The sequence below is a fragment of the Haemaphysalis longicornis genome, unplaced genomic scaffold (genome assembly GCF_048455015.1).
Source record: "Haemaphysalis longicornis isolate Haplotype H1 unplaced genomic scaffold, Haemaphysalis longicornis Haplotype H1 scaffold_284, whole genome shotgun sequence".
In the NCBI taxonomy this organism is placed as follows: domain Eukaryota; kingdom Metazoa; phylum Arthropoda; class Arachnida; order Ixodida; family Ixodidae; genus Haemaphysalis; species Haemaphysalis longicornis.
The window spans coordinates 63,205-74,425 of NW_027526330.1; the positions used below are offsets into that span (position 1 = coordinate 63,205).

At 49.7% G+C, this 11,221-nt stretch overlaps 1 protein-coding gene across 2 annotated transcripts in view; it reads left to right on the plus strand.

Moving 5' to 3' along the window:
* Window positions 1-10,173, plus strand: part of LOC144173080 (nose resistant to fluoxetine protein 6-like) — a gene marked incomplete at its 5' end in the record, with an annotated part of 71,517 nt that extends 61,344 nt beyond the window's left edge. The window contains 2 exon segments of one of the 2 annotated variants that reach the window (XM_077701593.1): window positions 5,523-5,665; window positions 9,926-10,173. In XM_077701593.1, the coding sequence (XP_077557719.1) occupies window positions 5,523-5,665; window positions 9,926-10,114 (332 nt within the window). In that variant the 3' untranslated portion in view covers window positions 10,115-10,173. 2 annotated transcript variants of the gene reach the window in all.
* Window positions 10,174-11,221: the final 1,048 nt, after the last annotated feature.

An 11,221-nucleotide genomic window follows, 5' to 3' on the forward strand; every position in this document is an offset into this window, starting at 1 on the left:
TTTTGAAACGATGTTTATGAGTGCGGTTCTGCCTTTCCACATCACATGGTGCGATCTTTCACTGCCGTAGGTTTCGAACATCAGCCGCACCGCTCTGCAGCATGAACTATTTTCGTTTTCACGAGGAAAACGACAAAGAAAGTCGCGTCTCCATATGGAGACACTACCCGCCACGGTGGCTCAGTGGCTAAGGCGTTGCGCAGCTGAGCACGAAGTCGCGGGTTCGATTCTCGGTCGCGGCGGCCGCTTTTCTGATGGAGGCGAAAAGCAAAAACGCCCGTGTGTACGAGATTTCGGCGCACGTTAAAGATCCCAGTAATTTTCAGGTCTTCTCCGTACCCAGGAATGCACCGCGGTGTCTCGTGTCGCCGTGAGGGACGAGGCAGACTCGGATGTCCAAGCTATGTACAGTTTATGTACAGGAATTATTTACAAGGCATATACAACGGGAGCAGAACTAGCCCGCAGTGGGGCTTAGAAGATTGCCGGTGTCTAGCCGGCGCAGGCGGGGCTGTCCCCGTGACCTGCGGCAAGTTCAGAGCAAAAAGACCCCATCCTCTCGCCGGGCCTGACATAAATACCCTCGGTGAGGGAAGGGAAAGTTAAAAAAAACAAGAAACGGCAAGGCCGGGTACAATACTCCCCGACCGAGCAAGGTGCGTTCGGAGAACCTCCACACATGGTCGTCGCCACCCAACTTGTCAAAGAGAGCGGCGCCTTTTTGTCCCGGGCCGGACACGACCCTGGTCGTTTCCGTAGGCGCCGTGCGTCGAGACGGCCTAATTGTTAGCGGCCCTCCGAAGGGTGACGGCCGTCTCCGCGTCTCCGTCGTTGGGGGCACCCGCAGTGCAACGACCTCCATGGTCAAACCTTACACCTCCTACACAAGATACATTTAATCCCACTAGATTAAATGGATTAAGACGAAAAAGAAGGTTTGATCTGCGTTGCCAACAGTTCAGGGGAACACGCGCAAAAAAGATATAACATGGCGAGGCGCAGACTGAACTAACGCGCAACTCTAGCGGCAAAAGAAGCCAAGAAAACAGGCGCATGCACAAAACACAAGCCATGGACCCCACAGAAAAGGATGAGGTCATCTCGTAGAACACCATGAGTGTCCGCCGCGCAAGAAATGTAAATGTTCGGTTACGCTGCCTTCGTCAGGCACTGATACGCACACTTACGAAAAAAATGCACAAAAACAGTCTGCCGCGGTCACACAATAGTTCATCGTACCGCACCAAATTGGAGGTGGGCGAAGTGCAGTCCGGTGGTTGCGCGGTCGAACACATTGCACCGCGCCGTCCCCCACCCCAACCCCGCCGCGAGTACCGCTGTCCGAATGAACGTTATGCATTACATTTACAATGCGCGCATTAGCTTCAGAGTTACGGAGTGATGGGGGGGAAGACGTCAGTAGTTGAGGTTTTCGGAGTCCTAGGTTCCGTAGAGCCAAAGCTCCGATTTGAACAAACAGCGGATTGCCCAAAAGGGCTCTACCACATTAATTAGCTGCTTGGTTTTCGGCCTTGAGTAGAAACGCCCTACGCCCGACTGAAACTGATGCTCCGCTTTGTCGCGTGCGTATTGGTCGGGGGCATGTTTACGCGGGCCTCTACGCGACAGTCCTGCGCTTGCCGTGAAGCTAGGTGCGTCGCCCTGACCCACCTTGACCAACTGTGGCTTTTTCGACGGCGGCAATCTATCCGGCATAGTCGGGGCTGCTACTAGATTTACCCCTTTCCCGCCAAAATGGTGGGAGGTGCTCTTACCGGCAACGTGGCCAGTCAAGCGTCGCCTCCGGCCACGCGTCATTCCCGACGAAAGCGCCGTCTTCTTAGCGCGGTGTCTCGGCCTGGGAGACCCCCGACGGCATCTGGCGCTCGGCCGCGTGGCCGTAAGAATACGGTCTGCATGCGGTGCGACCGGCGGTGCTACCGGCTGCCTTGGTCCGAGCGTATCAAACTCGCCCTCAACCGGCGGTTCACCAGCAGCACCCCTCGTTGGGTCAGCCAACTCCCATACGTTCGACACGTAGTTGCCGGTGCCCTCTTGCGGCACACCAGCGGCCGGTGTGCCCAATTCACGACTCCGGGCGACTGGTATGGGCTCGAGCTTTGCGGGAGGCGTGACGGGCTCGCGCGTAACTGACAGTGGCGTTGCCTCTACCGCCAGCTCTACAAATCCACCCGCCTCGGCTTCGCACTCAACTGCTGCGCCACCCGTGTCGCCCCCGGCCGGGTCTGCCTGCTCAAAGACATTCGAGTCGCGGTCGCATGCTCTTTCCAGAAGTTCGGGACTAACCGCCGATATTAGCAGGGCACATGGGCCGGGCGGTTCGGGCACGCAGTCGACGACGACAGGAGATGTCTCTGCATCGCGGGAAACCTCCTCGGACGACCCCCCGTTGCGCGAACCTCCTTTACGCTCGAGCGCCACTTTTCTCCGATGGGCTTCCAAACGCGCCCTTGCGACTTCAACCTCTTTTCTAGCAGCTTGAAGTTTTCTCTCCCACTCGTCTTTACAGAGCTCCCAACTAGACATCGCTCTAGATTTAGCTGACCTAGCGCGGAAAAATAACAATCATCAATATCCCTTTCGGACAGCAGTAGTCGCGTGCGGGTGAAAAGGGAAGGGGACTGACTTTTCTGTTGCGATGGCCCGCTGCGCAGGCTGTAGCTCCCAAACGGCGCTTGCGACGCACCGCCGTTGAGTTGGTGAGGATAGAGACTTTTCCCTTCGCTGTATCCTCACGCTTCTCGGTGAGACTTGGAGGCTGTCTTCGTGAGCTCGAACTGCAGGCTCGAGCTGTAGGTGTGCTCCGCGGGAAGGAATGGTCAGGACTCGCTCCTTGAACGGTGCTGGGCTCGTTCTCGTTGTCCTCGTAGGTGGGCTCAGGCGTGCGGTGATTCCTATCCTGTCGACTGCGCCAGTAAATTTCAGGTCTTCTCCGTACCCAGGAATGCACCGCGGTGTCTCGTGTCGCCGTGAGGGACGAGGCAGACTCGGATGTCCAAGCTATGTACAGTTTATGTACAGGAATTATTTACAAGGCATATACAACGGGAGCAGAACTAGCCCGCAGTGGGGCTTAGAAGATTGCCGGTGTCTAGCCGGCGCAGGCGGGACTGTCCCCGTGACCTGCGGCAAGTTCAGAGCAAAAAGACCCCATCCTCTCGCCGGGCCTGACATAAATACCCTCGGTGAGGGAAGGGAAAGTTAAAAAAAACAAGAAACGGCAAGGCCGGGTACAATACTCCCCGACCGAGCAAGGTGCGTTCGGAGAACCTCCACACATGGTCGTCGCCACCCAACTTGTCAAAGAGAGCGGCGCCTTTTTGTCCCGGGCCGGACACGACCCTGGTCGTTTCCGTAGGCGCCGTGCGTCGAGACGGCCTAATTGTTAGCGGCCCTCCGAAGGGTGACGGCCGTCTCCGCGTCTCCGTCGTTGGGGGCACCCGCAGTGCAACGACCTCCATGGTCAAACCTTACAATCCCCATGTGGTCAAAATTAATCCGGAGCCCTCCACTACGGCGCGCCTCATCGCCTACGTTGCGTCGGCGCGTTAAACCCTACAACCAATCATATGGAGACACGGGGACTGAAATGGATAAAGCCCACCGATAACACCCAAGGACCCATCAATTGTTGGAGAAATCTAAAAGTCGTAAAATTGGGTACCGAACAATCTGTCTTTAAGCACAGTAGCTTTTGCGCCAATTTCAATTTCAACTTCAAGTTCTTAATACAGTGCCATCTCCCGCTGATGCAGATACAGGCGTCGTACGTAAGTGCATTTGAAGTGTAAACTGGGCATTATGCTTTAGTTTTCATGAATTTGAAGCAATGAAACACCCAGTTTGACGCCATATTTTTTGAAAAGGTGTAAAAGGTAGGTTCAGAGCTACACAAACTTAAGGTCCCAAACCGCCAACTTTACCCGCCGCGGTGGCTCAGTGGCTAAGGCGTTGTGCTGCTGAGCACGAGGACACGGGTTCGATTCCCGCCCGCGGAGGCCGCTTTTTTGATGGCGGCGAAAAGCAAAAACGCCCGTGTGCTCGAGATTTAGGCGCAGGGTAAAGATCCCCAGGTGGTCAAAATTAGTCTGGAGCCCTCCACTACAGCGCGCCTCATCGCCAGTGTTGCGCGTCGGCGCGTTATAAACCCAACAATCAATGAATCAAAACGCCAAATTTGCGGTTTTTTCGCTTTCGAATCGATGAACACACAAAAGAATGTGAAATGATACGCTCCTATCCCTTGTAATTGCGGTGATTGCTCATTTATTCAGATCTAGGTGTAGCATAAAAGGAGCGGATTTTATAAGTCACACATTCCTCAAAACACCGCTGGTAGGACTGGACAAAATCTTCATTAAAATGCGAAGGCCTGCTAATGCGGCAATTCCGTGCTGGCAGGTGTACAATTCTCGTCGCTATAATTACGAAACAACTATGACTACTCGTATTGGCCTCATTACGCTTAAATGACTAACCACTCTTATCAAAGAAGCGAAATCATAAAATCGTAAGACTAGGGATGCTATTGGACCAAGACTTGACATCGTTTATGTGCGACACGGAGTGCCCACAACGTAATGTGTGCACAGCCTGCGTGTCCCAAAAAATCGCGTTTTTGAATATAGTCATATGACCGACCTCGTCATTCGCCAAAGTTACTGTATTTACCTCAGTGATAAGTAATTGAGGCAAGCCATGTTCAGGCAGACAAACTTCCGTTTCCTAGTTATTTTAAGCCTTAAAATGTTCAAGTGATGCCGCAATTGACACATTTCCCCAGCAAATACCGATCTAAACGACTCTTATGCCTGTGCTACACGGCAACTTTCAATTTACAGTTGGACGCTGACCTAAAGGGACCCTGCAACACTTTCGATAAGCGCTTTCACTCTTTCCTTCGCGTCTGGAAGCACTGCGAAAGCTATCGTTATCGCCAGCACGGAGCGGCACTGCGTGATTTGCTCGTCGCACCAGATACGCCTTCAGTTCCTTCTTTGGCGTTGTGGCTTTATATTTAAAGTTGCTATCGAAAAGCGTTCATTGCTGCAACTGAATAAAAACCAACCAACAGCCGCTAGATGGCCTTAGTTACGTAACTGGAGCGGTCGAAGAACGTCAAGACCGGGGAAAAGAGCAAAAAATTTGAGCGAGTTTCCAAGTTATCTGACGGGCATAGAGCAGTAATCTGAGATACTTTGGAACACGCTAATCTCAGTACTGGTTGTGTTGGGTGACTACGTTCTGCAAACACTTAGAATCTCAAAAAAAGTTGAAAAAAGTGCTGCAGGGTCCCTTTAAAAGTCCACCCTATGTATTTTCAATTGAGCTCTCGATATACAATTCGTTCGAAGGCCTTCGGAAAACCTTTGAAACGGCCCTGTAGCATAGGTATTTAGCATGTTAAAGAAAACTATTAAATCATGGGCATGCTTCTTCTTCATATGTAACTGCACAAGATTATTTCGTTCTTGGGCGGAATTTTTAACGCCTTTTTGCAGGCTTTGTACGAGACGTTTTGTCCTGGAAGCCCCTTGTGCCTCTAAGCAGGCTATCCTTCGCCATCTACCTCATCCACCTGCCCTTCCTACAAGCTGTCCTTCACACTGCCAGGGAGCGTCTGCACTACTCAGTTTTTAACCAGGCAAGCTTGTACCAGTAGTTCCTGCGTTTATACACTGTCTACAAACTGATTTTCCTCAATGGGCATGTGCGAACATACGAGTTTACTTCATTCCAAAGAGTGCTTTGCAGGACTGGCAAGCGCGGCAATTGTAACGTGAATAATTATTGACGCTTCTAATTAAGCTAATTATAGACAAACGGAAGAAATGGCCGGGACGCCCAAGGACCTTCTCGTTTTGTCCGCGCTCTTCGTCATGTCGGAGATATCGCCCTCTACGATTTGCAGTTACAGGGAAAAGCAACCGCATATTAAAGTTTATTGCGGGCTTGGGCAACAAAATTATCGCTCTATTTCACTAAGCTATGTGTGCATGTGAGTGGGTTTCGAATAAGCTATGATACTATTGTACATTGCTCCGCTCTTCCCTTATGGGCGGGCACAGAAACATGATTGTGCAAGTCGCTGTTATACCACTCTAAATGTAGAACAAGCCCCCGATATTTCTGCGGGAACCACCGTTGCCTTCAGCACTCTTTGTCACCTAGTAACGTAGTGTTTCTTACTTTACACACTATTGAGGAATCTGGCGTCAGCGTCTATGCGGCTCACATCAAGGCCGCCTATGTTGTCATGGGCCGCCATTATACCGTGCGCTCGATTTAGTTTCATCATTCGCTTGAATTGAAACGTTTTGGCCCTAAATTCAAATAAAATGCCACAAAAATGAAAAGACTAGTCTGTAATGACATAATTATAAAATGAAACACCCCGTTTTAAAGCTAAAGAAATAAAAAAAATCGTCTTCTTTTCACTGAGAGTCGGCGAGAATGGTTATGCCTACTATTCTCCAGACCAATCTGGTTGCTAACAATTATGTAAAATGTCGGGAGAAACTCATTAAACATTCTTATTTTGCAAAAACTTCAAATAATAAATTGTTTGAAAAGCTCTGACAAGTTTTATGCGAGTACCTCTGAAAACGAGCACCTCGCATTCGCGGTGTTTCCGTTCGTGTTTTCGTAACAGACCGTCTGCCACAACTTTCGCAGCGGCAAATGACCCGCTCACTCAAGGTGTGCGGGCGCTGTTAACATATGTACTGCTACTGCAAAAAAGAACCGGGAAGAGCACTCTATTTACCACAAATGAACGTGTCTACATTCCGGGCTTATGTAAATGTTTGCTGATGGTCGCTCGCCGGCACTAGCCCTCCCACTGGCTTATAATGAAGCACAGCGGTCTTAGCATGAACTAATGGAGATAATTTTGAGTTTCCAAGTGAAGCGAGAAAAGCGTAGCAAGTTTCGGCCATTCCGTCCAGAGCGGCTACACCGTAGACATACCAATGCATAGTGAAGAAAGCAAATGCAAGAAGACGCTTAAGAACCTGATAGACATGCCGAGCTAGCAGTTGCGCTCTTTTCATAAGGCCGACCCCCGCTACCCCCTCGCTCCCCCCCCCCCCTCAGTTGATATAGATTCCAAGGCGCAGTTTCCTCTCTAGTATACTTAATAATAAAGTCTATGCCTAGTAATCCGAAGAGGTTTTTGTTAGAGGGTGGTGCGTGATTACAGGGACTCTGCAACACTGCCGATAAGCGCTTTCACTCTTTCCTTCGCGTCTGGAAGCATTGTGAAAACTATCGCCAGCCCGGAGCGGCACAGCGTTATTTGCTCGTCGCAGCAGATGCGCCTTCCATCTTTTTGCTTTTGTGGCATTCCTTTTAAAGTGCCTATCGAATGCGTTTATTGCTGCAACTGAAAGAAATCCGACCAATGGCCGCCACACCGCTGTAATGACGTAAGTCGAGCGCTTGAAGAACGTGAAGTCAGGGAAAGAGAAAAAAATATTCTTGAGCAAGTTTCTTAGTCATGTGATGGGCATACAGCAAACATTTCTTGCTGACGTACTTCAGGACCCCTTATTCTAAGTACTGAGTGTGTTTGTTGACTACGTTCTGAAAGCAATTAGGATATAAAAAGTGCCGAAAAAAGTGTTGCAGTGTCTCTTTAAAAAGAGGTGAAATCTGTCTGGGTTGAAATTCACAACAGCATTTTTTTGTACTGATAAGGCAGTTAGAAAAATAGCGACGTGACGAAGGTTCAATACGGTGGTTTACTGCACCCCAAACCAAACCAACCTAGGTAGATACGTCGCACCATTTTTAAGCCGTCCTAAATAGCACGCAACCCCGGATGTCAGTCGTAGCCCTTTAGGGACGCTGACGTATGCAGTCACCCTGACCGCCCCGGGTTTTCAGAAGCAGTGTGCGCTCGGTTGAGCTGAAGCTGCCCAATCCCGGCTTCATTATCGCCTCTTAGATAGAGTGTCACCGCCCGAAGCAATAACGAAACGCGCGGCCACGCCATTACGCAAATAAGGGGTCCTACGACGTTTCACTGGGTTTGCCGGTGGTAACTATGCTTCTTGTTTTCGAGAGACCGCGTCTTTTGTCTAGGAATAAGCCAACGGAGCCGGTGTAACATTGCCGGCCGTGTCAATAAAATCGCGAAACAACCCCTTTCTTGAGACGCTCTCCTGCACTTCTCCGTTCGCAAAGTTCCTGCGCGATACTGGCTCGGTTTTGTCACTCGTTGTCGAGTCGGATTCCACCACAGCTCAAAAACAGTAGGTAATTCTTCCTTAGATTTCATACGCCACCTAGGTAAGACCATGCTCCCACCCGAGCGCCCTCTATCACGAATTACATGCGCAGGTGGCCGCGTTCCCAGAGAGAGCTACTAGGCTTCCAGAATGCAGTGCTTAACTTCCCACACGCGCTGTTGTGTTCACTGTTCTTCCGTTGCCCGTTCACGCGGATCGAAGGCAAAAATATTTATGCGACATTTTCATCTATAGCTAACGGAATTACAAATCTTGACGAAACGAGATATAAGTGAACTTCGCAACACGTCTCAACACTGATGAAGTTAGCTTTTATTTCCCATTTAAAACGTTTCTTTAGGGCAATGAGCGAAAATCTAAGAGAAAAATGCACTGACGATTACTATACTCCCTAATGGGAAATTTGTGTGCAGCGCTAACTGCAGCCTTCTCGGTCACGGCGCATGTCTGCTGCGTCTCAGGAATTGATCGCGTGATCCGCGAACGCAATGCGGCGCGCGCTACTGCGCAGTTATCTCCGAGCGCCTCGCCGCCGCCGGAAAGCATGTTGTTGCAAATCGCGCTTGAACATCCCGCGCAGATATCACGTGGTTCGCATGCGCCATGCACGGAGGAGTAGCGTCTGGCGAGAGTGTGAGGGGGAGGCAGTGAGAGAGATGACGCCATAGCAGCGCGTGGCGCCCTCCGCCTGAAGCTTTCGCCAACCACTCCGACGAGCGTTTCGTGCGGGCTCAGCCACAGAGTTTCGCCGTTTTCTTTGTCTTCGCTCAGTCGGTTAGAACGCCGCCGCCAAACCATAGTAGCTACCGCCAGAGTGCTTGCGTACTAAAACTGAGAAAGCGAAAATTTTGACTTAGCAGCTGGACGTTCAGCCTAGAGATAGCAGACGTTCTGAGGGGAGAACAGTCAGATTTTTTTTAAAGAGAAAGAAGAAAAATGAACTTGTTGAAGCCATTAGATACACCCAAGGGTAACAGCAATACAGCGCGAAGGACGGGACAAGGAAGAACGACAGGACGAAGCGCTGTTGTGCCTCCTTGTCCATCAGCGCTTCGTCCTGTTGTCCTTCCTTGTCCCGTCCTTTGCGATGTTTTGCTGTCTTTTAATATGTATCAACCAGACTAAATTTGTACCTTGTTGAGGTATCTTATTTAAAGATGCTCGGGCAATCGCTGAAACTTAAGATAGTAGAATGTAATGTCGCCTAACATTTCAGTGCTGTTTTGGCAATGTGCTGTTATGTCGTTGTGCCTTTTTGCACGGCTATTTTGGCCCGTTGCTATATTGACTCCATGATGTTATGTTGGTTCCATTTTGTCGAAACCTATTATTTTGTTTGAAGTATTGCCGCCGCCACGGGAGCAGATAGTGGGCATCCTCTATTTACCAGTTCTGGAAGGTCCGCGGGCAGTCAGAGGACTGACCTAGGACCGGAAGTCGCATAGGAATACATGGGAAAATCGAGCGCCGGACCACGTCTCGGGCAGTCCGCAGACCATCCGGGACTGATAATCGAGGAGGCCCAGTGTTCGTGCGACGGCACGATGCTGCAGTGTGGGAAATACCCTGTTTTTATTCTTGCCCAATATATTTCTCTGGGTGTGAACCTGAGAAACTAAATTAATGACTGACGTTGTCCTGTTGCTTTTCAGATGTCCCTCTTCTTCTCCGTGTCTGTTTGGAGCGTGATGCTCTCTTACTTGGTGTTCCTGATGTGCGAAGCACCCACCGGCAAGCTGAGCAAGCTCATTTTTGAGGCCATGCCGCACAAAAGATGTGCTCGTCGCAATACTGCTGTAATCGCAAACAATGCGTTGTGTTCTGAGGCAGAGAAATTTTAAATGGCCCACAACTCCTTCATTCCAAAAAATAAATGGCTACAGGTAGTTCATTCAAATAATCGCCTGTTCGCATGAACTTGCTGAAAGCGCGGACGTAGTGCACATTTTTGCCTTACTACGTATGAGATCCGTGTGTCCTGTTTAACCCAGACGTAGGGAATCACGCAGGCTCAGAATGAGTTTGTTATCCTTCAGGGTGCTGAAAACTGCTGAAGAATAGAGGGAAGATTATGTCATATGTGCATGGATACACGCGTCTGAATATATACATGGTGCTGTTTCTAGCTGCCACAGATGTTTAGAAAGAGAGAGCGGAAGTTGTGTTCACGCCATCCTTCACACGAACTTATGCGTGTCGGCGGCCAGGGGGAAATAAAATCGCATCCACATTAGTACGGCCATCTACGGAGGGAGAATGATTACGGAAGACGGTTTTCATCTTGTGTCATCGAAATTTTCAAGAAACAAATTAAATGACAATTAGCCGCTAAGACGATTCTACCATATACCTGTCGTAATAATACGTCCACAGTGAAGCTCACATACATCTTACAGAATTACTGCCTGCTCTCAATACATGACCCTCTACGGGGGGAGTGTGGTTACAGAAAATGTCTGTAACTGTTGTGTTACCGGAACTATTCGAAAACAAATTATACGACAATTGTCGTGGAGCGACCTCCTCGTTGTGGATGAGCCACCCGAGAATCGAGTCGTCACACACCCAGATGCAACGTTTTAATGGCAATGACTGACAAATTTACAATGATGATTGTGGTGCGGTATGTTCCAGCCGCCGCATCTTCTTCCCCTACAATTCGCAACATACTCCTGGCCACAAAACACATGCGGAAAACATTAACACCTTGCAAAAGGCTCCTGGCGAAAACACAGCACCATAGTTCTAGGCAAACACTCAACATAGAGGGCGGTTCAGTCCACATTGTCTTTTTATTTCTCCTGCAGGTGTTTTTCCTTTTTTTTTTTTTTGTCGTACAACCTCGACCCTCATCTCTCAATGGTACATGAGCTTGAGTACTGGCTTTCTTGACCAGGACCATCGGGTTGTATGATTGCCCCGCTCGATCGATGCACTGCTGTCTGATA